This window comes from Saccostrea cucullata, unplaced genomic scaffold, assembly GCF_032062105.1.
Source record: "Saccostrea cucullata isolate Sc308-1 unplaced genomic scaffold, CSIRO_AGI_Scuc_v1 ctg62, whole genome shotgun sequence".
NCBI lineage: Eukaryota > Metazoa > Mollusca > Bivalvia > Ostreida > Ostreidae > Saccostrea > Saccostrea cuccullata.
The window spans coordinates 245,198-269,168 of NW_026937804.1; the positions used below are offsets into that span (position 1 = coordinate 245,198).

The following is a 23,971-nucleotide window of genomic DNA, read 5'->3' on the forward strand; positions in this document are numbered from 1 at the left end:
CAAAAATATAATAGATTGATATCATAATACAAGACATATATTAGAAAAGGCTATACGGTCTTGTTTGCATCTTATTGACATGATTTTTAAAGCATTTTAATTTTTTTCTTTTTTTGAACAGCTGTTGAACATTTAATATCTCAATATCTGCAGAACATATATTTTTCCTATGAATCTCAGACACTTTTAAAATGTTTTTTTTGGATGTCTTTGCATCTCTCAATTTATCTTCATTCCAGTCTGTCAATATTTTAAGAATGTATTTAAAATTCAGTGACAACGTATCCTACATTTATTATTTATATAATAAGTCCGACTGTAAAACTGTGAGGGCAAGCCCCGCAGTTCATAATTTATTTTTGCAAAACTGAACTCACCTTCTCAAATGTTGTTTTGAATTCTGTTTATTATGTTACACTTTTCAGTAAACACCAGTAACAGGTTTTTGCTGTATATTGTACACGAATGTAACATGTTTATCTTTTTTCTTTTTAAATTCTCTGATGTTGCAAACTTCCCATGCATTAGAATCAAGATTCCTAACTTCTCTGATTTTTCTGACAAAATTGGAAATTCCTGAGCCATTGAATGATACAAATATTATGACGTCATGAACAAAGTCATGTTTACTGAGGAAAAATAGTTTTCTCGGCACATGGGGCATCAAAATTGCATTAAACCTTTAAAGCCACTGTGTTGCTATTTACCACAAAGAATTATTGGGAGTTTAGAATTTTTTCACATGGACTGATAAAATTCATTGGAACAAAATGCAGATTTCAACTCAAATTTCCAGTCTTTGTACATGTTGTCTGTGGAGATCACTATATCATATATGAACGGAGCTAGGGATTACCTCACTGCCCCTGCTATTGAATTTTGGGAGAAAAATGTGTACTTGCAGAAAATAATGAGCTGTTTTTATTATCTTAATGAAATTACAAGAAAAGTGAGTTTTGCAGAAGGAACAGTTGATAAGTTTTTTAGAAGAATTGAATTTGGATGAAAGATAATAAAAAAATAAACAGTGGTAATTTATGCTTACAATTCCAATGTAAAATTTATAACATTTTGCACCAAAGTATTTGTATAGTATAATTTAGTTTGGCTTCATTAATATAACCACTCATTTGCATGTAAATTAGTGACTTTACCCTTTTAGTGCATACCATCTTGAATTTTCTTTGACAATGAGGAATATGAGTTGAATCTTTGATAGGTCACTGTCATGCTTTTATTTTTTCAATGGGTTATGCATATTTTAATATAATTGTTTTTCAAAAATAGGAGCAAGTTGTTTAGCTCATTGTAAAAGTTTAACTTGGTTGTTGGAAAAACAGTTCAATTTGATCATTTGCTCATATATATTGAAATCATATTCAGTCAATAAAAATGATTCTATAAATGCACAGGTTTCAGCCCTGTAATTTCACACTATGTTTACAATTTTAGCTTTCCCTGTTGAATTTGTTATGAATTTCTAACAAGATTAGATTAGCTACTCCAACATGGCACCAGAGATGCACACAGAAAATAAAACCAAAGGATACCCTGTCATAGGTTGCATATATCCATGTAGCAAACTTTTGATCAGGTAAAACTCCCTAAATCTGGTCACATTGCCCTTTAATATTGATCTTCCCCAGTATTCAGTTTGTCATTTGAGGCAAAGGTATTCATATTAACTCATTTCATATTCTTTGAAAGGGAACCTAATTATTATTTCATGGAATTTCTCTTTGAAATGTGAATGTGGAATATAATCTTAACTAAACTTATTCCGCAAGAATTATTTATTAACTGGGTCATTGTATCCCTTCCTTTGATATATATGTGTGGTGCAAACCAGCATAGAGTGAACTTTGCAGAAATTGTTAATCTCCTGGATTACATTAATTTATTGGAGGAGAACAGGTCACACACTAATGTATTGCTCAACAAAAACAAAGTATCCACAGTTTCTCATATGTATCTTCTAAGTTTTAGTCTTCTAATATTAATTTATTTTGACTACATTCAGAAAGTTGTGAATACATTTTATATAGTATCTAGTGTTGAAAGATTGATATGCATTCTGAATCAATAGTCTTTATAGCATATTATCAATACCTTGCTCTTTTTTCAGGCAACATATGTGTGAAATTGATTTTTTGTTATTGTGAATTGCCATAAATTATGTTTTCTACTGATGTTTATATGTTTCCACTTATGTTTGGATTTTCTTTAATAAGAACATATCCTTCTCATATAACCATCAAAAAACATACTGTACTTGGTAAATCATACATTGATTAATTAACATATTTTTTATGTATTGTCATATATTCCTATTTTTTAAAATCATATATTTAAGTTATATTCAAGTTTAAAAATTTTCTCTTCAATATTTTGTTTTCATTTTATCATAATGTCCCATAACTGCTGTACACTGAGTGGCATATATTGGTGCAGTTATGCATTACACAATACATGTAGTTGACCCAGCTATGAGCTTAAGGTCATAAAACAGTACAAAGAAGGACACAAATAAAATTGATCCTTTTTTGATTTATTTTTTTAAACAGCAAAAAGGAAATTATGAATTAAGTTTGAACTCTCTTCTTTTTAATAATAGAAATCATGGAAATGACCTATAAAGTTTTTAAATGCAGTGGATTAATGTATTCATGGATTATGACATTGTTGTTGCTATTCTAATCCAAATGGATTGCATTAAAACATAATCTTAGATAATCCAAGAGGCACTACAACTTTTTATATGATTGTTATTATTTCATTAGAGTTTAATCTCTCACTTGGTTTATCCTATTGATAGTTTGTATTGTAACATAATGAAAATTAAATCCCTTTTATTGGTCCATGTTCTTTCTAAAATTAACTTCACTATAAGAAATTATTAAAAGCTAGATTAAATCTTACGTTCTTAACTTATGGAAAGAAAACAAGTTCTGTTAAAGTGATAGGTTACAAGCAATTATAATCTGTGTTTTATTTAGTTCTTTTAAAGTGATAGGTTAAAAGCAATTATAATCTGTGTTTTATTTAGTTTCTAAAGCATTTGGAGTTGCTAGATTTTGATTTTTCTGAAGGTTTGTTTCTTCCTTGTTTTACTATTTTTTCTGAAGTAAAAATATTACAGAAGGCGAATGCATGTTTAATTGTTTTCAGTTCTGTTAATCAAAGACAAGAAAAGTAAGGCCACCTGTAAACAAATTGAAAAGTAGAAACAGTTTCTTGAATTATGTAAACATGAATCATGTATATATATATATATACTGGTACCTATACTGGAACCAACATATACTGTGGTATATATTTTCAATATTAAAAGAAAAGCTGTCTTTATAGCTTTATATATATGAATAAATCCTTGTTTTTACAGAGACAAGGTGATAGAGCAGGAGAGGGAACTACGGCTGGCAGCAGAGGGCAGGCTCCAGGCACATCTAACTGACCTGTATAACAGCCCAGAGGTCAACCAGGAACTCAGGGACCGCCTTCCCCGTGCCAACAAAACTGACCCCCTAGTGTCACTCAACAATGACGGAGTAGAGGAGGAAGTCATAGAAACAATGAAGAAGAGTTCAGACTGCCCAGTTCAGAGGTAAGTGGAAGAAGTTGTCATGTAAACAATGAAGAAGAGGCCAGACTGCCCAGTTCATAGGTAAAAGGAAGAATTTGTCATAGAAACAATGAAGAAGAATTCAGACTGCCCATTTCAGAAGTAAAAGGAAGGAAGAAGTTGTCATAGAAACAATGAAGAAGAGTTCAGACTGCCCAGTTTAGAGGTAAGAGAAAGAAGTTGTCATAGTAACAATGAAGAAGAATTCAGACTGCCCTGGGTTCAGAGGTAAGAGGAAGAAGTCGTCATAGAAACAATGAAGAAGAATTCAGACTGCCCAGTTCATAGGTAAAAGGAAGAAGTTGTCGTAGAAACAATGAAAAGAGTTAAGATGTTTAAAAATTGTTTGGTTGCCCTCTCCCTCTCCTGACCGACTGGCTAAAAATGGTCCGACTCAATCTTTTTTTTTTACATTCCAGGACCCAATATTTTTCTCTTTATGAGTAATAATTGTTCCTTTTTAGTATTATTATGCACAGAACATTTTCTTGCATAATTTTAATTCCAATCCAAAAAAATCTAGTTTAAATTCATACAACATATATCTTCATTAGATGTTTTAAGAATATTCATTAATTTTAAAAATCTGAAATCAACAGAATACATTTCTATAGAAATGTAAAAACAAAGAATTTGTGTCCTGCCCTGGGATTTTTTTTCTGGTTTTTTTTTTATTTGAATTTTTTGAAAGGAATTTTTGTCACAGTTTAAGACGTTTTAGACATTAAACTTGGACATATAAAATCCTGTCTAGTCTAGTTGTGAGACATCCCACATTGATTTCCCTTCAGACAGTGGTTTAGACTGTAACAAGGCTCTAAAGCTCTTGATCATCCTAGGCTTTAGGTGGTCTTAGAACTTGTCAGTTCTACCCATAATCCTTTCTGACAACTTGTGATGGAGGAATCAGTTGGAATAGAGTTATTCCTCTTTGTTCATCATTAAATTTCTAAATTCTTTAAAGAAGAGTAAAGTTGTGTCAATCTAAATTTTTGGTCACAGTTAAAAAACATTTTCATAGTGTTTGATGTAGAAAAACAGGGTTATATAATTTCAAACAACAAAGTACACTGACCAGTTAAAAATCACTAAATACTTGTATAAAGACATTTCAAACTTAGTATCAAGAAACTCTTTGCCAATATATGTTTTATAATTCATATCACAGAAGTAATATGTTAAAAGCAAAAATACTCAATTGAAAAACAGTAAGCCTACCAGAATAGTGCTAATGAAATGAAAATTTGTAATACTGGTTAAAGAATGGCCTTATATGGTATAATAAAATTACTTGTGTATTTTTATTATACCGTATAAGGCCATCCTTTAAACGTGAGAGAAAAAAAAAATCTGCTTACATAGAACGACATATAGATGGGGGCTATTATCCACACCACACTTCAGGTGCCTGTGATATTCTTTTCACACAGAAAACTACACTGTTTTCAGAAATTGTTCTGTATAATAATTACATATAAAACATTCAGTATAATATAATAAATGTTGCATGTAGTTGAGTGTAACATTGCGCCTCGGTTGACAATGGTTTTCTTGGGGTGAAAATTTTCAATATGTTACACTCAACTACATGCAATATTTATATAGAATTATTAGCTTGAAATTCATGATCATAATGGCACAACTTATCTGAATTTGGGTGAATTACTTTTAGGGAACAATGATGTAACATACACATTGTCTAATTTTAAAGAGCTCCTTTATAATTTTTTACAACTTCTAAGATTACAAGTTGAAAAAATTAACCTTTAGCATCTTATATTTTAATCTGAAAAAAATTAATAGCCCTTTACTACGTGGTTTTAAAAGCTTAATGCATAATTTACCAACTTAATTAAAATTTAAAGAAAAATATTTTTATGCTCCAAGCCAAAAACAAAGTCAGGTAAACTGTCTTTGAATTTACCTGGGTATTAACTAAAAAAAAACTTGTCTGAAATTTGTTTGAAAAAAAGAGTTATCTCTCTTTAAGCATGCAGTAAAAGCTGTTTGGTTTTAATATTATGTAAAAATTTGGTATGTTTTATGCTCAGGTCAATTGGAAAGAACATCCAAAAGTTCAAGTAACACAAATTGGCAAGTATTTAAAAACCTAAAAACTGGTTCAAAGAGTATTTATATAGGACATGGCACAGACAAAACTTAGATTGCTGCTCAAATGACAGAAATATGATACCCACAGAAATTGCATTAGTAGTTGATGCATTCAGCATAGAAATATAATCTAATCTATTATTGGACACTATAGGGATTTTATCGTCTGTGTGGTTATTAAGATTTGTACAACCCTTGCAGTATAACAGACAAGAGGGAGAGAGCTAAAATGAGGCTAAATAGAAAATAATGTACTTTTTAACTCTGAAGCAACTTCAGACTGTGTAGTATAATAAGGCTATTGTGGGAGTATCGGATGAAGATCTTGCTTTTAAATGCTTTACCATCATTTACACTATAACAGGGTTTAAATGGAGATGATCTCCTATAGAAAACTTCCCATCGATTTACTGCAATAGAGACATGTTTGATTAATTTTTGAGATATTGAAAGCAAGATAAAAAGAGCTATTGATAGATGGAAAATGATGAAAAAAGTATGCCCAGTATTGAAAAAAGAAAAAAAAAACTGTGCTGGATAAAAGCTGAGTGGAAGGGGTGGTGAATGGTCGGGTTTTTTGAATTCTGTGACATGTTTCTCCCTTCATTCATACCACATAGACTGGGGGTTTGTGAATGCATGACATGAATGCACTGAGTTTCCTCAGTGAAATGTGAATGGAGATCCAGTTTTATATTTGTTTTTGTATTATTATTATGTAGGCAGATCTTTTCACATTGAATTTTAAAGTTTTTTTTTTTAAAGTATGATATCAATTTAACAATTATTGAAATTAAAAAGTTATTAATCTTATTAATTTGCATAAAATTTTTTGCTGAAGCCTTATGAGAGCTATTTTAGTTTCAATAAATATTTTTCTGTTCTTTATCCAAATACAAGTAATGTGTACAATAATAAATAGGAATGGGTGTGGGCAAAATTTTGTATGGCATTTAATACATCACAATTTTCCCCAAAATTTTTACTATAATATGATATTTATACAAGTGAATAAGTTTTACATTTTCAACTTCTTTTCAAGACCTGCTTAGCCAATTTGGACCAATTACTTGTCCCAAAGCATCCTTGGGTGAAGTGGATTCAAGTTTGTTGAATTGAAGGGCCACATCCTCTTTCAAGGGGAGATTTGGTGTCCTATTTTAAAACACTTCTTCTCAAGAACCATTGGGCCAGAGAAGTTAAAACTTATGTGCGACCATCATTACAATGTATATAGATTCAAATCTGTTCAAATCATGGCCGGGTCAGGGCAGGGGATCACAATAGAGGATCAAAGTTTTACATAGGAATATATAGGAAAAAACTTTTCTAAATCTTCTAAAGGACAGCAATTATAAAGCATGATTTGTCATATTGATATGGAGGCATCCCTAAGTGTTGAAGATTCAAGTTGATTCAAGTCGTCCTCAAGTTGTATGGTCAGGGGACATAATGAAGAATCACAGTTCTGAAAATGAACATTTATTTATAGGATAAAACCTTTAAAATCTTCTTCTCAAGAACTACAAAGCCATGATTAATCAAATTGACATGGAAGCAACCCCAAGTTATGTAGATTCAAGTTTGTTAAAAATTACCCCCCCCCCCCCCCCTCTGGGGTAATGGTTGCAAACAGCTTAAAAAATCTGTTTCCAAGAACAACAAAGCCTTGAATAGTCAATTGAATATGGACACAACCTCAGATAGTTAAATTAAATTTATCTAGATGCTGTCATGAGACAGTAATACCCGCACTATGGTGTTTGTCTCTAAATGCACACTTCTTCATATTGGGCTTTACCAAGGAAAAAGTCAATATAATTCAATAATTTACATAATACATGTATTCATCAAATTGAGCATAATATGCTCAGGTGACCATGTAGCTGCAGATCTGGTTTTATATATTTGTTTTTGATCATAACGCTACAGATCCCCATATGCAAAAAAGGTGCAATTTACGCGCAATATTTTTTTTTAGCACTTTTGGGCAGAATTTCTCCACTTTCTAGCATTAGTCAATCAACTACCTTTCACTCCCTAATTTTAGACACATTCTCTGGCCAATATGTATATTTTGTCCACCTCCCAGCCATTTATAGTAATCTCTACAGGCAATAAACTCGCTTGATGTGAATTTTCAGCAATCTAACAAATAATTTTAATCGAGTTTATCTCGAGTAGAGACGACTATAAAGGGTTGGGAGATGGATAAAATATACAGATTGATTAAATAATGTGCCTAAAATTAGGGATTGAAAGGTAGTAAATTGACCGATGCTGGAAAAAGGAGAAATTCTCCCCAGAAGTGCGCAAAAAATATTGCGCCGTAAATTGCACCTTTTTTGCATTACAGGATCTGCAGTCAAAGATTAATATATAAAACCATAACGCTACAGATCTGCAGCTAGTGACCATGTGACCCATGGGCCTCCATTTTATATGTATTTCATATTCTTAATTCATTACCAGTCGGAAATTAAACTACAGAATTTAATTAATGATGTAAATTAGGTTTGATAAAGGGGGGGGGGATTTTTGGCACATAATTGGAACTTTTTAAATCTATTTTCTCATATAGATTAACAACAAATAATTATTCAAATTAGTGTAAAGCGTTTTTGATGAATTTTTCAATATGTGCAAAGTTTATTTATATTTGATTAGGCAGAAACTTCTTGAAAGTTGCCATATACACAATCAATTTAATGGTCAACCCCCACCCGTCTCCCATCAACACACACACACAAACACACCTTATTTGTCTGTTTTTGCAAATAGGCCTAGATTGCAAAGCTAAAATAAAACATCTTTTGTAAATGATAATTTTCAATTTGTTCTTGCACTATACATGTATCTAAACACCTGCATCACATTGGGCTTGCGTCACGTACCCAACTTAAGTACTAGTTTTACCATTGGCATTATCATTTTAGATTTCACTGCACGTGCAGTAGGATACTAGTGTGCATCATTGCATATATGTTGGTAGGAATTATTTCATTTTGTGTTTTAACTGGATTATATTTCATGAAGATGACAGGGCCTAAATAATAACAATCGGTAAGTACAAGTTTTGGTATAGATTTGGGTAAAATAGTCTGAAATGCAAACGGTTAGGTTAAAGTTTAAAGGATCAAAGGTCATCCGATGCTACAATAGACGAATTTCACATTCTGAAGAGTTATCCCCCATTATCAACGTTACATTCAGTTACAAGATGCAGAATTTTTTTTTCGGGGGGGGGGGGGGGGGGGGGTTCAGACCAGAATTTCCTGAGAAGCAAGAAAAAAAAGAAGTTATGGTTTGCTCTGTTTTCTACGGTGGAGGGACACTTAGGGCATCCAAAGTCATTTTTATTTCCTCCAGTATATATTATAGTCCTGCAAATTCCGGGGGAAGGGGGGGGGGGTGTTGAGGGGGCGATCTCCCAATCCACTTCCCTGTCCCTGTAATGACAAATGATCATGTGACTCCTAAATAGTAGGAAACTTTTTCCATTTGACTATACATAATATTGTTTCTTGTGTTATTATGTTATGTAAATTTAATGGTATAAAGGTTATGAACCCCTAGAGGTCATCCCCACTCTCCTAATGAGCTGGAAATGTTCACAATATGACTGCATTAAATTAAATAAAAGTGCATCAATGATAAGATTACTTGACATTTTATTCATGAATTTGTGTCAACATATCTTCCTAGAATTAGGAATGAGAATCATTCAGAGATGGACCACATTAAACTATTTGTAAAAACATTTTTTTTTTTGCATACATGAACAAACAGGGGTCTAGGAAGGGGTGAGGGGAAGGATCGAGTTAATATTTCTTTACATCTTAATGGTTGAAAACTCCTAATATGAATGTTGACCTCAAATCTAACTTGTCCTCATTATGTTTCAAATTGTGGTGTCTCCATATGAGTGAAAAATTCCTGAGAGGGATGTTGATTTGCGTTAAGAAATATGCAGGGGATTTTTTCCATCATAAATCTTCTTCTCAAGAACAGCAAGGGCATTCTTGTCCCCCATTTTGGGGAAAGGGAGGGGACACTAAATCTCATTTGTCTGTCAGTCTGTCCATCTTATTGACAGCTTGTATGTGCATCTGTCACAATAAATTTAACCTTGGTCATAACTTTTGAATGATAAGAGATAGTGCTTTCATATTTCACATGCACATTACCACAAAACTTTCTAAATATACTATGATTTTTTAACACAAGTGAGACCTTGACCTTAAAGTTTTACCTACTTTCCAAAAAATAACATTTTAAATTGATCATTTTGAAAGAAAAAAGAAAGGGCATTCAGATTATACATGTTTATTACATGTGAAAAGACTTTTCTAAATATATCATGACTTTTGACTCTGTGACCTTGACCTAGAAGTTTAACCTACTTTTCAAAAATATTATATTGTATATATAACTTTTGATTCAAAAGAGATAGGACTTTCATATTTGACATGTACATTGTAAACCTGCAACAAAATGTTTCAGAGCATGCTATGATTTTTCCCCTTTGACCCAATTTTCAAAAATTGATATATGATAGGGGTGCATATTTGACACACAATCTGCCATAAATTATGGTATCTCATTCACTAAAACACAGAAAGGAGAGGACCACAATTCTTTGAATTTGCTTGTATAATCTTGATAGATGGAACATGCTCATATAATGTAGATTCAAGTTTTTTATGCCACACCATGATTAGGAATACATGTATAGTTTTTGTCATGTCCGTCCTCCACCCTTCCATCTGTCTTTCCATCGGGCTCAAAGAAACTTTCTAGATATTTTTATCAAAGTTCATATGTTGATGCATACTGATGTAAATATCCAACTGCAGCAATATTTTTTGACTTTGACTTTTCCTTTGACCTTCACTTAACTTTTCTTTAAATTAGTGTTTAGCTTTATTTTAAAGAAACCATTCAAGTTGTGTAATGAAACTTCACATGATGATACATACTGATGTAAGCTTTACGATGCTTCACTCTTTTTTAACTTGACCTTTCCTGTGACCTTGATATCACTTTTCTAAAATTAATGTCTAGACCAGTTTTGAATAAACAATTCAAGATATATTTATCAAACCTCATATGCTGATACATACTGCTAAGAGCTATTAATACGTCAACTTATTTTGACCTTGAATTTTCCTTTGACCTTGACCTCACTTTTTAAAATATCATTTTTCGACACCATTTGACCCCCTGGGGCAAAATCAACATTCCAAAACCTTACTGTACATCTACATGACACCACCAACCATCTCCCAAAAGATGATTAGGCTACTGTGTAAAATGTAAGAGGAGTTCAGGGAAGACAGGGCTTTTTGCATAAAAAACGTCATTTTTCGACCCCCTTTTGACCCCCTGGGCCAAAATCAAAATTCCGAAACATTGCTGCACATCTATGTAACGTGCCCGAGGTATGAGGCTTATGTAATTTGATCAAATCTCCAATGAAGGAGATATATTTCATTGTAACCAATATACAGTGTATATGGAATTTCCTGGTAATTTGTTAATTGGTAATCCTTGTTGATTTGGTAAGATAAATCCCTGTGTTGGTCAGTAAAATATTGCATCGCAGAGGCAAACAAGAGCACAACATAAGATTATTTAAGTTTCAGCAATAATTTAATAAAGGAATAAATGTAATACAGATGACTGGATAACCAAATAATCAAACAATGGTGATGTAATACATTTGGTCAGATCGGACGTCACATATGATTTGGTCACGCTATTATGATTTGGTAACGTTATTAAGATTTGGTAAAATGGTAACTGTTGATTTTCTTTAATAAATCAATTTGGTCACTGTAAACTATGGTATAACTTCGTAGAGACTGTTGAATTCCTTAATAAACCTATTTGGTCAATATAATCTATAGTAAAAACTCCCCATTCGTTAGTTATATCAGTATTTACGTACAATTTCTATGAAAGTTGTTGCGCAGACGTTCTGCAGAGTCAAACTGAAACTTCAGCGTCCGTGGCGACGCTTATATAGGGTAAACTACCGGACATGCGCAGTGCGCTTTACCTAACCAAAAGGGAAAGTATAGACCAAAATGGCAGACGATACTAACAACATCGCCGAAGTGGGACAAACCATGAAAAATACGAACAATGTGACGCCGAATCGTAAAACAAATACATAGTAATAAACAATGAAGGTAAGTTGCATAAAAATGTACAATACAAGTTGCGTATAAGTTAACAATAATAAAATAATGACGTTCGAGGACGGAGAACAATAACCTAAACCCCCCTTGTAAATTAGAATCTTCCGAATCGCCATGACCAAAAAGGAAAACAACGTGATCGACAGACACACATGAAAAACGGTATTTACGATCAATTTACAACCTGAACTGTAAGTTAAATGAAATAAACATTCATAATAAATACTGTTTCAATCATAAGAGTCCATAATTTTACGTATCAGTCCATATTTCCTCCGTGGTAAACTTGGTCATTTACCAAACATGAAAGTGTAGGATTTACCAAACATGAAATAATAGGAAGTACCAAACATCGTTTTATAGTACACTTGGTAATGTTTACAGTTCATTTATAATTGCTATAAGAGAAATCATGTACAAATAATGTTTACAAATAATTATACACATGTGACATATAGAGGGGGGGGGGGGTCTCAAAACACAAATATTTCACATCATCCCCTCCTTTGAAAAATTGTTCGTCCTCGAACAAAAAAAATATGTATAAACAAGTAATGATTGTAGACAATTTAGTAATAAATAATTATAACGAAATATCAATTATCGACATATAGATTTATAACATGAAATAAAACAATTTTTCTTTTTACTCAGAAGACACAGAATCCAGTAATGTTTGCAGTAATGGCCCACTCAGATGAAGATTCAATCAATGGTAATATTGTATGAATTATCACACAGTTATATTTACACATATCATAAAATATCAAAAGTAAAACATGATCCATTACAAAAATGGTCATCATTCCTTTCAATAAAATAAATATTTTCAAAAATCCATCCCCCTCCCAAAGCATACTCAAAGTTGCTTATAATTCTAACAAATACCCTTAATAATATAAAAGTCTTTATACCTAGTATATAGTCTCACAGTCCATAAGTCAGCACCATCATTGTGAAGGAAGAAAGTTTGTTTCGCATCACACAGAATTCCTGTTTCCCTTAACTTCCACAAGTTAGAGTATAAATTGGCAGTTACCACGTCTAATTGACATCTCTGGCGATCTTAACAAATTAGTTTATTAATCAGGTTAATATATCTGGAATGCCTGTAACAAGGAGTGGATGATCCGTTTTAATATTGCTCATAATTATGTGATCTCTAATTGTAGGTGGTTACTCAAGATGTAGGGTAGAGTGTCACTTGACAGCTAGAACATTATGGCATGCAGGCAGGAGTCTTGGTTTGCATTTATCCTAACTGTGCTGATCAAACTGCATGTGGACTTGTATCAAACTTTTTCAAACAACCATAGACCAGTGCTGTTTATTCTTAAAGGCACTCATAAAAAGGTAAACAGGTCTGGTAAAAGTAATACAATCATATGTGATGTCCAATCAGTCAGTTGACTATTGTTAATTCATAATTCTGAAGGTTTGTAGAAAATGTTACAGTTTTCCATAAAACTCTTTGAGAAGATAAAGGTGTACTGCTTAATTGCCACTGTCATGTTGCACTGTATCCTGTACTCTAGGTCACTAAATTTATTTTATTTATTAAACTGATGGTATAATGTCACTCCAATGTTTTAGTAAATTTTGGATAGATGCCAATCTTTTGCTTTTTATTACAAATTAAGCCAATGGCTCTGTCTTGAAGGAAACTTGTTTTGCATTATGATCATAATGACATTTCTGTCTGTGACTTAAGCTTCAATTAAGCATTTTCAATTAATATTGTAAATGTTGAATAATGAAATTTTAAATCTATTGTAGGCGGTCAACCAAATAAAAGATCCACAGGCAGTGCTGGTTCCCTGCCCAAATCAACAAACTGCACTGGTAACTTTATGCTCTCACAAACTGAAAATCTGTATGCCAGTAGTTATACAAAAGGTAAGTATTTATATCCTAGTCTTTCCGAGAAATTGACATATATATTGTAAGTATAGCTGTGAGAGTCCTGTTGAAATGTTCAAATCCGTCACTCTGAGGTGAATGGATGCTGCTAATTTGTTTTATCTATTCTGAGAATTTCATACTTCTCTTGAAACATTAGTTAAAATTGTGTGCCTTGGTCAGTATGTACTTGACGATGAATACCAAATTTACAAACAAACTCATTGAGAAATACTCTTGCAATTGTTTTTGCTTTAATATTTGGAAGTACAAAAGCCTCAGTCCATCTAGTAAAATAGTTGACAATGACTGATATATCTGACTTTCCTTTAGGAGTTCTGTTCAAGGGACCTACAATATCCAGAGCAACCCTTTCCAGTGGAGCACCAACAATATATTGGTTCAATGGAGCCTTAGGAGTGCAGGTTGGTGGATTGCTTGATTGACATCGTTGACATTCCAGACAAAACTGTTTTATTTCCAACCCAGTAAAACCTCTGTCTGACTTAGGCTAAAGTTCTGTTCACTCCTAAGTGTCCATCTGTAGGGTCACTATGCAACATCGTTAGGACCTGAGGTATATATTTTTCAGGTAAAATCAATTGTTATGTGACATATTGGTTTTAGCATTAAACCATTTTCTGTACAAAATATTGTCTTGAATAACAAGTATGTCCCACTGGGACCAGTAAGACTTGATTTGTAAACTTTCTTGAGAAATATCCTCCCACCCTGGTCTTGGAATATTATTCCTCTTCCAAGTATATAATTCTTACACTCAATCTTTTCTTCTTTTGCTGAACTTCCAAATCAAATATTATAACAATTAAAGTAAATCTTGATTATCTACAAAACAAAAATGTCAGATTCTTGAAAATTCTGACCAGTTGTAGGTGTAAATCTGATCATCCTGACTGCGATGCTTTGAAGTTTTTCTTCATGACCATCATAAGTTTATTTTCTTTTTAACACAATGTGTGCACTCAGCATATGCATGACTTTACAACCCATCAGCATTTCCATGCTGGGAATCTACTCTATGATGAATATAGAAATCACGTGTTGATAAAATTTGTAGCCTCTTGACCTTCCCAATCTAGGTTTTTGTATTTAAGGACCAATCTCAGTGCACCAGTCAGTGCGAATGAGAAACTTTTTGCCATGTAGGTAAATGGTCAAAATTTTTGACTGACTCATTTATTCCAAGTAATTCTCTTTTGATAACACAGTACATGTAGTTTATTTCACTACATATAGTGACTTGCTTAAGTAAGCAACAACTTTATCTCTAAGTTGACACACATTTGTAACATGAATTCTTCAATATGTCAAATGCACTGGCATCTACATGTATATTTAAACTGAAATTCTCATCCAGAGATGGGTATCCTTAAATAAGGAAAGTAACAAGGCAATTTTTATACTGAAATCGCATATCTGCAGTCAAGATGACCAAATAACTTTTTTTTTTTTAATTTTTCCCTTTTTCCATTTTTGTTTTCTTTTCTTTTTTTTTTTTTTAAATACCAGTTGCCCACTTTAATGAACTTTTTTTTTTTTTTTTTTTAAACAAGTCTTCCTATCCAACTTTGTTCTTTTCTTCAATCGTTGATAAAATGATATTTGATGCCACATCAGTTTTTTTCACCATTGTCTCAAATTTGATATTGAACTTGATTTTTTTTATTTGTCATTTTGTATATTTTCAGCTTCTTGAGAGAAAAATGACGCAGCTCGTCATCCCTTGAGAGTGGGGTAGCATCATGCGCCACCTGCATTCCTACCCTTCCATGTTTCTGAAATATTGTGTGCTTCCTACTATTTTGGAAGGCTTCAAATTCAAGAGCGAGTTGGACAGCATCTTCAACAAATTTTGATTTACCTTGGTGGACAGTCCATTCAATTTCATATTTATTCAGTGAATCTATAAAACAGTTCCGAGCCAACTGTTCTCGGCCTTCAGATGATGCATCTGGATATGCATATCTAACCAACTTTTTAATTCATTATAAAGGTCAGTGAGAGATTGACATCTCTTTTTCTCAATCAATTCTTTATTTGTGCTCTGTACCAAGTTTTGTATTTGAACCTCTATGATAGAGTTTGAACTATATAGTTATAAATCTTTTGTATATATATATTCAGTAACAATCACCATGAGCACTATTTGTGCCCCCATAAACTTGTTGCAAGCTGAATAGCTTTAACTTTGTTGTTCCCATCATTAAGTTATAAATAAATATGATACAATTCTAAATTGAAATTGAAGGTATAAATAATCTCTCCAACTGCTCTTCCCTTCAAATGTTGCAGATTTCATCAGATCCTTAGCAATCATCTCACCAACACACTCAGCAGTACGCGCTCGACCCTGAGGGCTGTGAGATGGAGACTGAGCAATTCCCTGGGCTGCAGGTTGGGTGGACCATGACCATGCGTCCATGGCCGAATGTGAACATACGCCTTTCCATAGGCGGCTTATCCATGCAGGAATCTTGAGCGGACTTACCTGCCGTCTCACCTGATGGGATCCTAGAATACTTATTCTTCTCCGAACATACCTGACCATTTATGACAGTATTGAACTTAGGCCTATGAGAAAAACATGATTTCATCTGACATAATGAAATGTCAGGACCAAAGGAACCAGCCTCAACTAAATTATCAGTAGTCCCAAGTTCGTATGAACGGGCACATCTATTAGTAGTACCCAGACCACCCGAGAGTATCCTATTGTTAACTGACGGTGGGCCCTGGTCGTCAGAAAACGATACAAGTGAATTCCATACGGAATCGCATCTCCGTGGCCCTTTAGTACCAATTATGGTTTCCAAAATGTTCACCCTTTCCACCACGTAGTACTCATCTCGCTGATCTGACCTCAAAATGAATGCTCTTCAGGCATTCCTACAAAGAATTACTATAATTTGTACTGACTCCAGACATCAATGTTCTGGAACACTGTGTAGATTCAGATAGCTCATTTCTCTCAAATGTGTTATATTTTACATTAAATCAATAAATGGTACTTCTCCATTAGGAGTGGCATCAAATTTTTTTTTTTTTAACCAGACTTGTTTCATTACTTTGGCCATCTGGGAGTTGAGTCTGCAGAACGTCCACTAATACTGCTGTGCCCTCACCTGCCCCTGACTAACCAACACAGAATTTATAAAGTAACATCATTTGGTCATTATCTTCTGTTGTTGCCATGTCATAAAAATATGACAAAATCAAAATATTCTATGAAATTGAGATCTTCAGAGGATTCTCTGGTAATGAAATGATCAAGGATTTGGATCCCACCGCTGCCACCAAATTTCTGTAACGTGCCCGAGGTATGAGGCTTATGTAATTTGATCAAATCTCCAATGAAGGAGATATATTTCATTGTAACCAATATATATGGAATTTCCTGGTAATTTGTTAATTGGTAATCCTTGTTGATTTGGTAAGATAAATCCCTGTGTTGGTCAGTAAAATATTGCATCGCAGAGGCAAACAAGAGCACAACATAAGATTATTTAAGTTTCAGCAATAATTTAATAAAGGAATAAATGTAATACAGATGACTGGATAACCAAATAATCAAACAATGGTGATGTAATACATTTGGTCAGATCGGACGTCACATATGATTTGGTCACGCTATTATGATTTGGTAACGTTATTAAGATTTGGTAAAATGGTAACTGTTGATTTTCTTTAATAAATCAATTTGGTCACTGTAAACTATGGTATAACTTCGTAGAGACTGTTGAATTCCTTAATAAACCTATTTGGTCAATATAATCTATAGTAAAAACTCCCCATTCGTTAGTTATATCAGTATTTACGTACAATTTCTATGAAAGTTGTTGCGCAGACGTTCTGCAGAGTCAAACTGAAACTTCAGCGTCCGTGGCGACGCTTATATAGGGTAAACTACCGGACATGCGCAGTGCGCTTTACCTAACCAAAAGGGAAAGTATAGACCAAAATGGCAGACGATACTAACAACATCGCCGAAGTGGGACAAACCATGAAAAATACGAACAATGTGACGCCGAATCGTAAAACAAATACATAGTAATAAACAATGAAGGTAAGTTGCATAAAAATGTACAATACAAGTTGCGTATAAGTTAACAATAATAAAATAATGACGTTCGAGGACGGATAGTTAGAATAATCTAACTGTGTCTCGGTACAAGCCCTCACCACAGTTAGAATACCACCCATATACTCGTAATGTAGCAAAAAATTGCAGAATCGCACCGAAACGATTTTGAAGGATACAAACGGATTTGCACTGAAAATAACTTGCAAATTAATCATAACAAACCTTTTTGAGATTGCTTATGCCTTTTATCCCAAAAAAATAATCCATATAAATACGAAAATCCAATTCATTTTCTCAACGTTTTTCTCTCGATTCAAATTACCTCCATGTTTACATTCGGAACTCTCTAGATTGTTCCTAGTAAATCCACTATGCGAGTTATCGCCCGTGTTTCTTTCTGCTACATTACGAATACACGAAACGAATTCTATCGTTAAACCGGGTCCGTAGGACAATATCATTTTAACGATAGAACATTCTATCTAGAGGACGGAGAACAATAACCTAAACCCCCCTTGTAAATTAGAATCTTCCGAATCGCCATGACCAAAAAGGAAAACAACGTGATCGACAGACACACATGAAAAACGGTATTTACGATCAATTTACAACCTGAACTGTAAGTTAAATGAAATAAACATTCATAATAAATACTGTTTCAATCATAAGAGTCCATAATTTTACGTATCAGTCCATATTTCCTCCGTGGTAAACTTGGTCATTTACCAAACATGAAAGTGTAGGATTTACCAAACATGAAATAATAGGAAGTACCAAACATCGTTTTATAGTACACTTGGTAATGTTTACAGTTCATTTATAATTGCTATAAGAGAAATCATGTACAAATAATGTTTACAAATAATTATACACATGTGACATATAGAGGGGGGGGGGTCTCAAAACACAAATATTTCACAATCTACATGACACCACTAACCATCTCCTAAAAGATGATTAGCCTACTGTGTAAAATGTAAGAGGAGTTCAGGGAAGACGGGGCTTTTTGCATAAAAAACATCATTTTTCGACCCCCATTTGACCCCCCTGGGGAAAATCAAAATTCCGAAACCTTACTGCACATCTACAGGACACCATCAACCATCTCCCAAAAGATGATTAGCCTACTGTGTAAAATGTAAGAGGAGTTCAGGGAAGACGGGGCTTTATGCATAAAAAACATCATTTTTCGATCCCCATTTGACCCCCCGGGGCAAAATCAAAATTCCGAAACCTTACTGCACATCTACATGACACCATCAACCATCTCCCAAAAGATGATTAGGCTACTGTGTAAAATGTAAGAGGAGTTCAGGGAAGACGGGGCTTTTTGCATAAAAAAACGTCATTTTTGGACCCCCATTTGACCCCCTGGGGCAAAATCAAAATTCCGAAACCTTACTGCACATCTACATGACACCATCAACCATCTCCCAAAAGATGATTAGGCTACTGTGTAAAATGTAAGAGGAGTTCAGGGAAGACGGGGCTTTTTGCATAAAAAACGTCATTTTTGGACCCCCATTTGACCCCCTGGGGCAAAATCAACATTCCGAAACCTTATTGCATATCTACATGACACCACCAACCATCTCCCAAAAGATGATTAGCCTACTGTGTAAAATGTAAGAGGAGTTCAGGGAAGACGGGGCTTTTTTGCATAAAAAACATCATTTTTCGACCCCCATTTGACTCCCCGAGGCAAAATCAAAATTCCGAAACCTTACTGCACATCTACATGACACCACCAACCATCTCCCAAAAGATGATTAGGCTACTGTGTAAAATGTAAGAGGAGTTCAGGGAAGACGGGGCTTTTTGCATAAAAAACGTCATTTTTGGACCCCCATTTGACCCCCCGGGGCAAAATCAAAATTCCGAAACCTTACTGCACATCTACATGACACCACCAACCATCTCCCAAAAGATGATTAGGCTACTGTGTAAAATGTAAGAGGAGTTCAGGGAAGACAGGGCTTTTTGCATAAAAAACGTCATTTTTCGACCCCCTTTTGACCCCCTGGGCCAAAATCAAAATTCCGAAACATTGCTGCACATCTACATGACACCACTAACCATCTCCTAAAAGATGATTAGCCTACTGTGTAAAATGTAAGAGGAGTTCAGGGAAGACAGGGCTTTTTGCATAAAAAACATCATTTTTCGACCCCCATTTGACCCCCCTGGGCAAAATCAAAATTCCGAAACCTTACTGCACATCTACATGACACCACCAACCATCTCCCAAAAGATGATTAGGTTACTGTGTAAAATGTAAGAGGAGTTCAGGGAAGACGGGGCTTTATGCATAAAAAACATCATTTTTCGATCCCCATTTGACCCCCCGGGGCAAAATCAAAATTCCGAAACCTTACTGCACATCTACATGACACCATCAACCATCTCCCGAAAGATGATTAGGCTACTGTGTAAAATGTAAGAGGAGTTCAGGGAAGACGGGGCTTTTTGCATAAAAAAACGTCATTTTTGGACCCCCATTTGACCCCCCGGGGCAAAATCAACATTCCGAAACCTTATTGCATATCTACATGACACCATCAACCATCTCCCAAAAGATGATTAGGCTACTGTGTAAAATGTAAGAGGAGTTCAGGGAAGACGGGGCTTTTTGCATAAAAAACGTCATTTTTGGACCCCCATTTGACCCCCTGGGGCAAAATCAACATTCTGAAACCTTATTGCATATCTACATGACACCACCAACCATCTCCCAAAAGATGATTAGCCTATTGTGTAAAATGTAAGAGGAGTTCAGGGAAGACGGGGCTTTTTTGCATAAAAAACATCATTTTTCGACCCCCATTTGACTCCCCGAGGCAAAATCAAAATTCTGAAACCTTACTGCACATCTACATGACACCACCAACCATCTCCCAAAAGATGATTAGGCTACTGTGTAAAATGTAAGAGGAGTTCAGGGAAGACGGGGCTTTTTGCATAAAAAACGTCATTTTTGGACCCCCATTTGACCCCCCGGGGCAAAATCAAAATTCCGAAACCTTACTGCACATCTACATGACACCACCAACCATCTCCCAAAAGATGATTAGGTTACTGTGTAAAATGTAAGAGGAGTTCAGGGAAGACGGGGCTTTTTGCATAAAAAACGTCATTTTTCGACCCCCATTTGACCCCCCGGGGCAAAATCAAAATTCCGAAACCTTACTGCACATCTACATGACACCACCAACCATCTCCCAAAAGATGATTAGGCTACTGTGTAAAATGTAAGAGGAGTTCAGGGAAGAAAAGTGTGACAGACGGACGGACGGACGGACGGACATGAGTAACAACAATATACCCGAACTTTCTTTAGAAAGTGCGGGTATAATTAAATAAGATTTAAACAAGACACCTGGAGGTAGGGTGTGTCTAGAACAGATGATATAAGCTCTACGTATGAATATGTAGGAGAAGAAATCTGCTGGTCGAGAACAGCAGAGCTATACTGACTGTGGTGAGCATTGTGGCCCATAGGCCTCTTTTTTTGAATAATGAAGGTGTAAATTGGGTTAATGGGAGAGATATGAGAATATTAGTAATTGTAACAGGTTAATTGCTCTATGATTTAATAGCAATTATTAACATATATGTAGATTATTAAAACAGTTTTTTTTACTTTAATTACCAGCATTTTTATTAGGTCACCTGAGTAAACTCAGGTGACCTATTGCTATCCGTTTTCGTCCGTCGTCGTGCGACGTCCGTCGTCCATCGTTTGTTAACATTTGAACATTTTCTGCTTCTTCTCTGCAACCACTCAACCAATTTCAACCAAATTTGGCACAAAGCATCTATGGGTGAAGGGGGAACAAAAATTGTGAATTTCATGATCCCTGCCCCCCTGGGGCCTGAGGGGTGGGGCCAAGACCACCAAAATTAATGCAATCTTAAAAAAATCTTCTTCTTTACTCCTGGACATCAAGCAGTCAAACTGTTTGCATGATTGTATTCAGCATTGAGTCCTCTACCAAAATTGTGAAATTCATGGCCCTGGGGTCAGGGGTTCTAGTGCTAGGGTGGGGCTAAATAAGTATATAGTGAAAATGCATTATTTCTTTGAAAATCTTCTTCTCTGCTCCTGGGTATTAAATTGACTAACTAGGTGCATAGTTATGATGAGCAAGAGTACCTCTACCAAAATTGTGAATATTTTTGCCCCAGGGTCAGGGGTTCTGGTGTTAGGGCGGGGCCCTTATTCATTATAATTATAGTGAAAATACATGAATTCTTTGAAAATCTTCTTCTCTGCTCCTAGGTATTAAATAAACTAACTGAGTGCATAGTTATGATGAGCAAGAGTGCCTCTACCAAAATTGTGAATTTATTGCACCAGGGACTTCTGGTGTTAGGGCGGGGCTCTATTGATTATATAGTGAAAATACATGAATTCTTTGAAAATCTTCTTCTCTGCTCATGGGTATTAAATAGACTAACTGAGTGCATAGTTATGATGAGCAAGAGTGCCTCTACTAAAATTGTGAATTTTATGGCGCTCCAGGGTCAGGGGTTTTGGTGTTAGGGCGGGGCTCTATTGATTATATAGTAAAAATACATGAATTCTTTGAAAAACATTTTCTCTGCTCCTAGGTATTATAAACTAACTAAGTGCATAGTTATGATGAGCAAGAGTGCCTCTACCAAAATTGTGAATTTTATGGCCCCAGGGTCAGGGGTTCTGGTGTTAGGGCGGGGCTCTATTGATTATATAGTGAAAATATATTATTTCTTTAAAAATCTTCTTCTCTGCTCCTAGATATTAAATAGGCTAAGTAAGTGCATAGTTATGATGAGCAAGAGTGCCTCTTCCAAAATTTTGAATTTTATGGCCCCAGGGTCAGGGGTTCTGGCCTGGGGGCCATAAAACTTAGATGAGCTTACTTTTGATCTCAGTCTCACTTTTCTTCTATTAATTCCTTTGAAAATAGTGAGACTGAGATCAAAAGTGAGCTCGTCTAAGTTTTATGGCCCCCAGGCCTGGTGTTAGGGCAGGGCTCTATTGATTATATAGTGGAAATACATGAAATCTTTGAAAATTTTCTTCTCTGCTCCTGGGTATTTTTAAAGCAGATGAACTAACTATATAGTTATGAGCAAGGGCCTTTATCTTCCAGAAATGTGAATTTCAAGGCCCCAGGGTCAGGGGTACCATAGAGGGGGGCTGTACTTGTATACTGAAAACGAATGAATTGTTTGAAATCTGCTCCTTGGTATTAATCAAATATTTTTGAAAAGCAAGGATGCCTTTTCAAAAATTGTGCAATGTGTGGATCTCGGCCTAAGGGTCAGGGGTTCATGTGTGGTAGGGGCTTTACTGATTATTGCTGAATACTACTGATTAGTTGAAATGCATTTTTTGTTCCCCTATCCTGCCTATGGGTATTAAATAACCAAACTAAGCAACTGCTAAATGTATAGTCATAATGATCAATGGCATCGTCTCAAGCCACGGTCCGGAGTCCGCGTATAGCTCTCTCCTACCCGCGGCTGCTTGATCACAAAAAGTGTCATAATCTTGAATATTTACGCCTCTCTATTGTGACATCATATTCAGTCATTGGCAAGTTTTGTTTCCATCGCAATCGAAATCAACAACTGACGTCAACAGTATACAAGAAATATTTCCTATACTGCGATTGGATATTGAAAGGTCGCGATAAAGTTCATCATCCGACTATGCTTTACTCGCATTGGTCAATGTTTTAATGAGCTACGAAGAAGTCTCTCCTCGTTCAACCACGGCCAGATGGGAGAGGAGCGTACATTTGGGCCATGGTTTGCGACGATGGATCAATGTGCCTCTTTCAATTGTGAATGCCATAGCATCTGGCTTAAAACATGAATCAAATTCAATCACTGGAAAGTTGTTGCATAATGCTCAGGTGACCTATAAGGCCCATGGGCCTCTTGTTTCTTGAAGCAGTCAGTTTGGTTTAGTCAGATCTTTGGGAAAACTGAAAACTATTGCTTACATTTGTACTTGTCTATTGGCTATAATTGTAATATCAACTA

At 34.8% G+C, this 23,971-nt stretch overlaps 1 protein-coding gene and 2 long non-coding RNA genes across 4 annotated transcripts in view; all 3 read left to right on the forward strand.

Annotated features, from left to right (window-relative positions):
- The window catches only part of LOC134248861 (mirror-image polydactyly gene 1 protein-like), a 46,617-nt gene that overhangs the window by 796 nt on the left and 21,850 nt on the right, over positions 1-23,971 (forward strand). For both annotated transcript variants that reach the window (XM_062731245.1, XM_062731243.1), the window contains exon 2: positions 3,383-3,604. In XM_062731245.1, coding sequence (XP_062587229.1) covers positions 3,573-3,604 — 32 coding nt within the window. In that variant the 5' untranslated portion in view covers positions 3,383-3,572. The remainder of the gene's footprint in view (positions 1-3,382; positions 3,605-23,971) is intronic.
- LOC134248913 (uncharacterized) lies at positions 11,785-13,178 on the forward strand. Its single transcript, XR_009988157.1, has 3 exons — positions 11,785-11,928; positions 12,592-12,652; positions 13,110-13,178. It is a non-coding gene; the product is annotated as an uncharacterized LOC134248913 (long non-coding RNA).
- On the forward strand, positions 13,809-15,577 carry LOC134248914 (uncharacterized). The gene is made up of 3 exons (XR_009988158.1): positions 13,809-13,833; positions 14,170-14,428; positions 15,546-15,577. It is a non-coding gene; the product is annotated as an uncharacterized LOC134248914 (long non-coding RNA).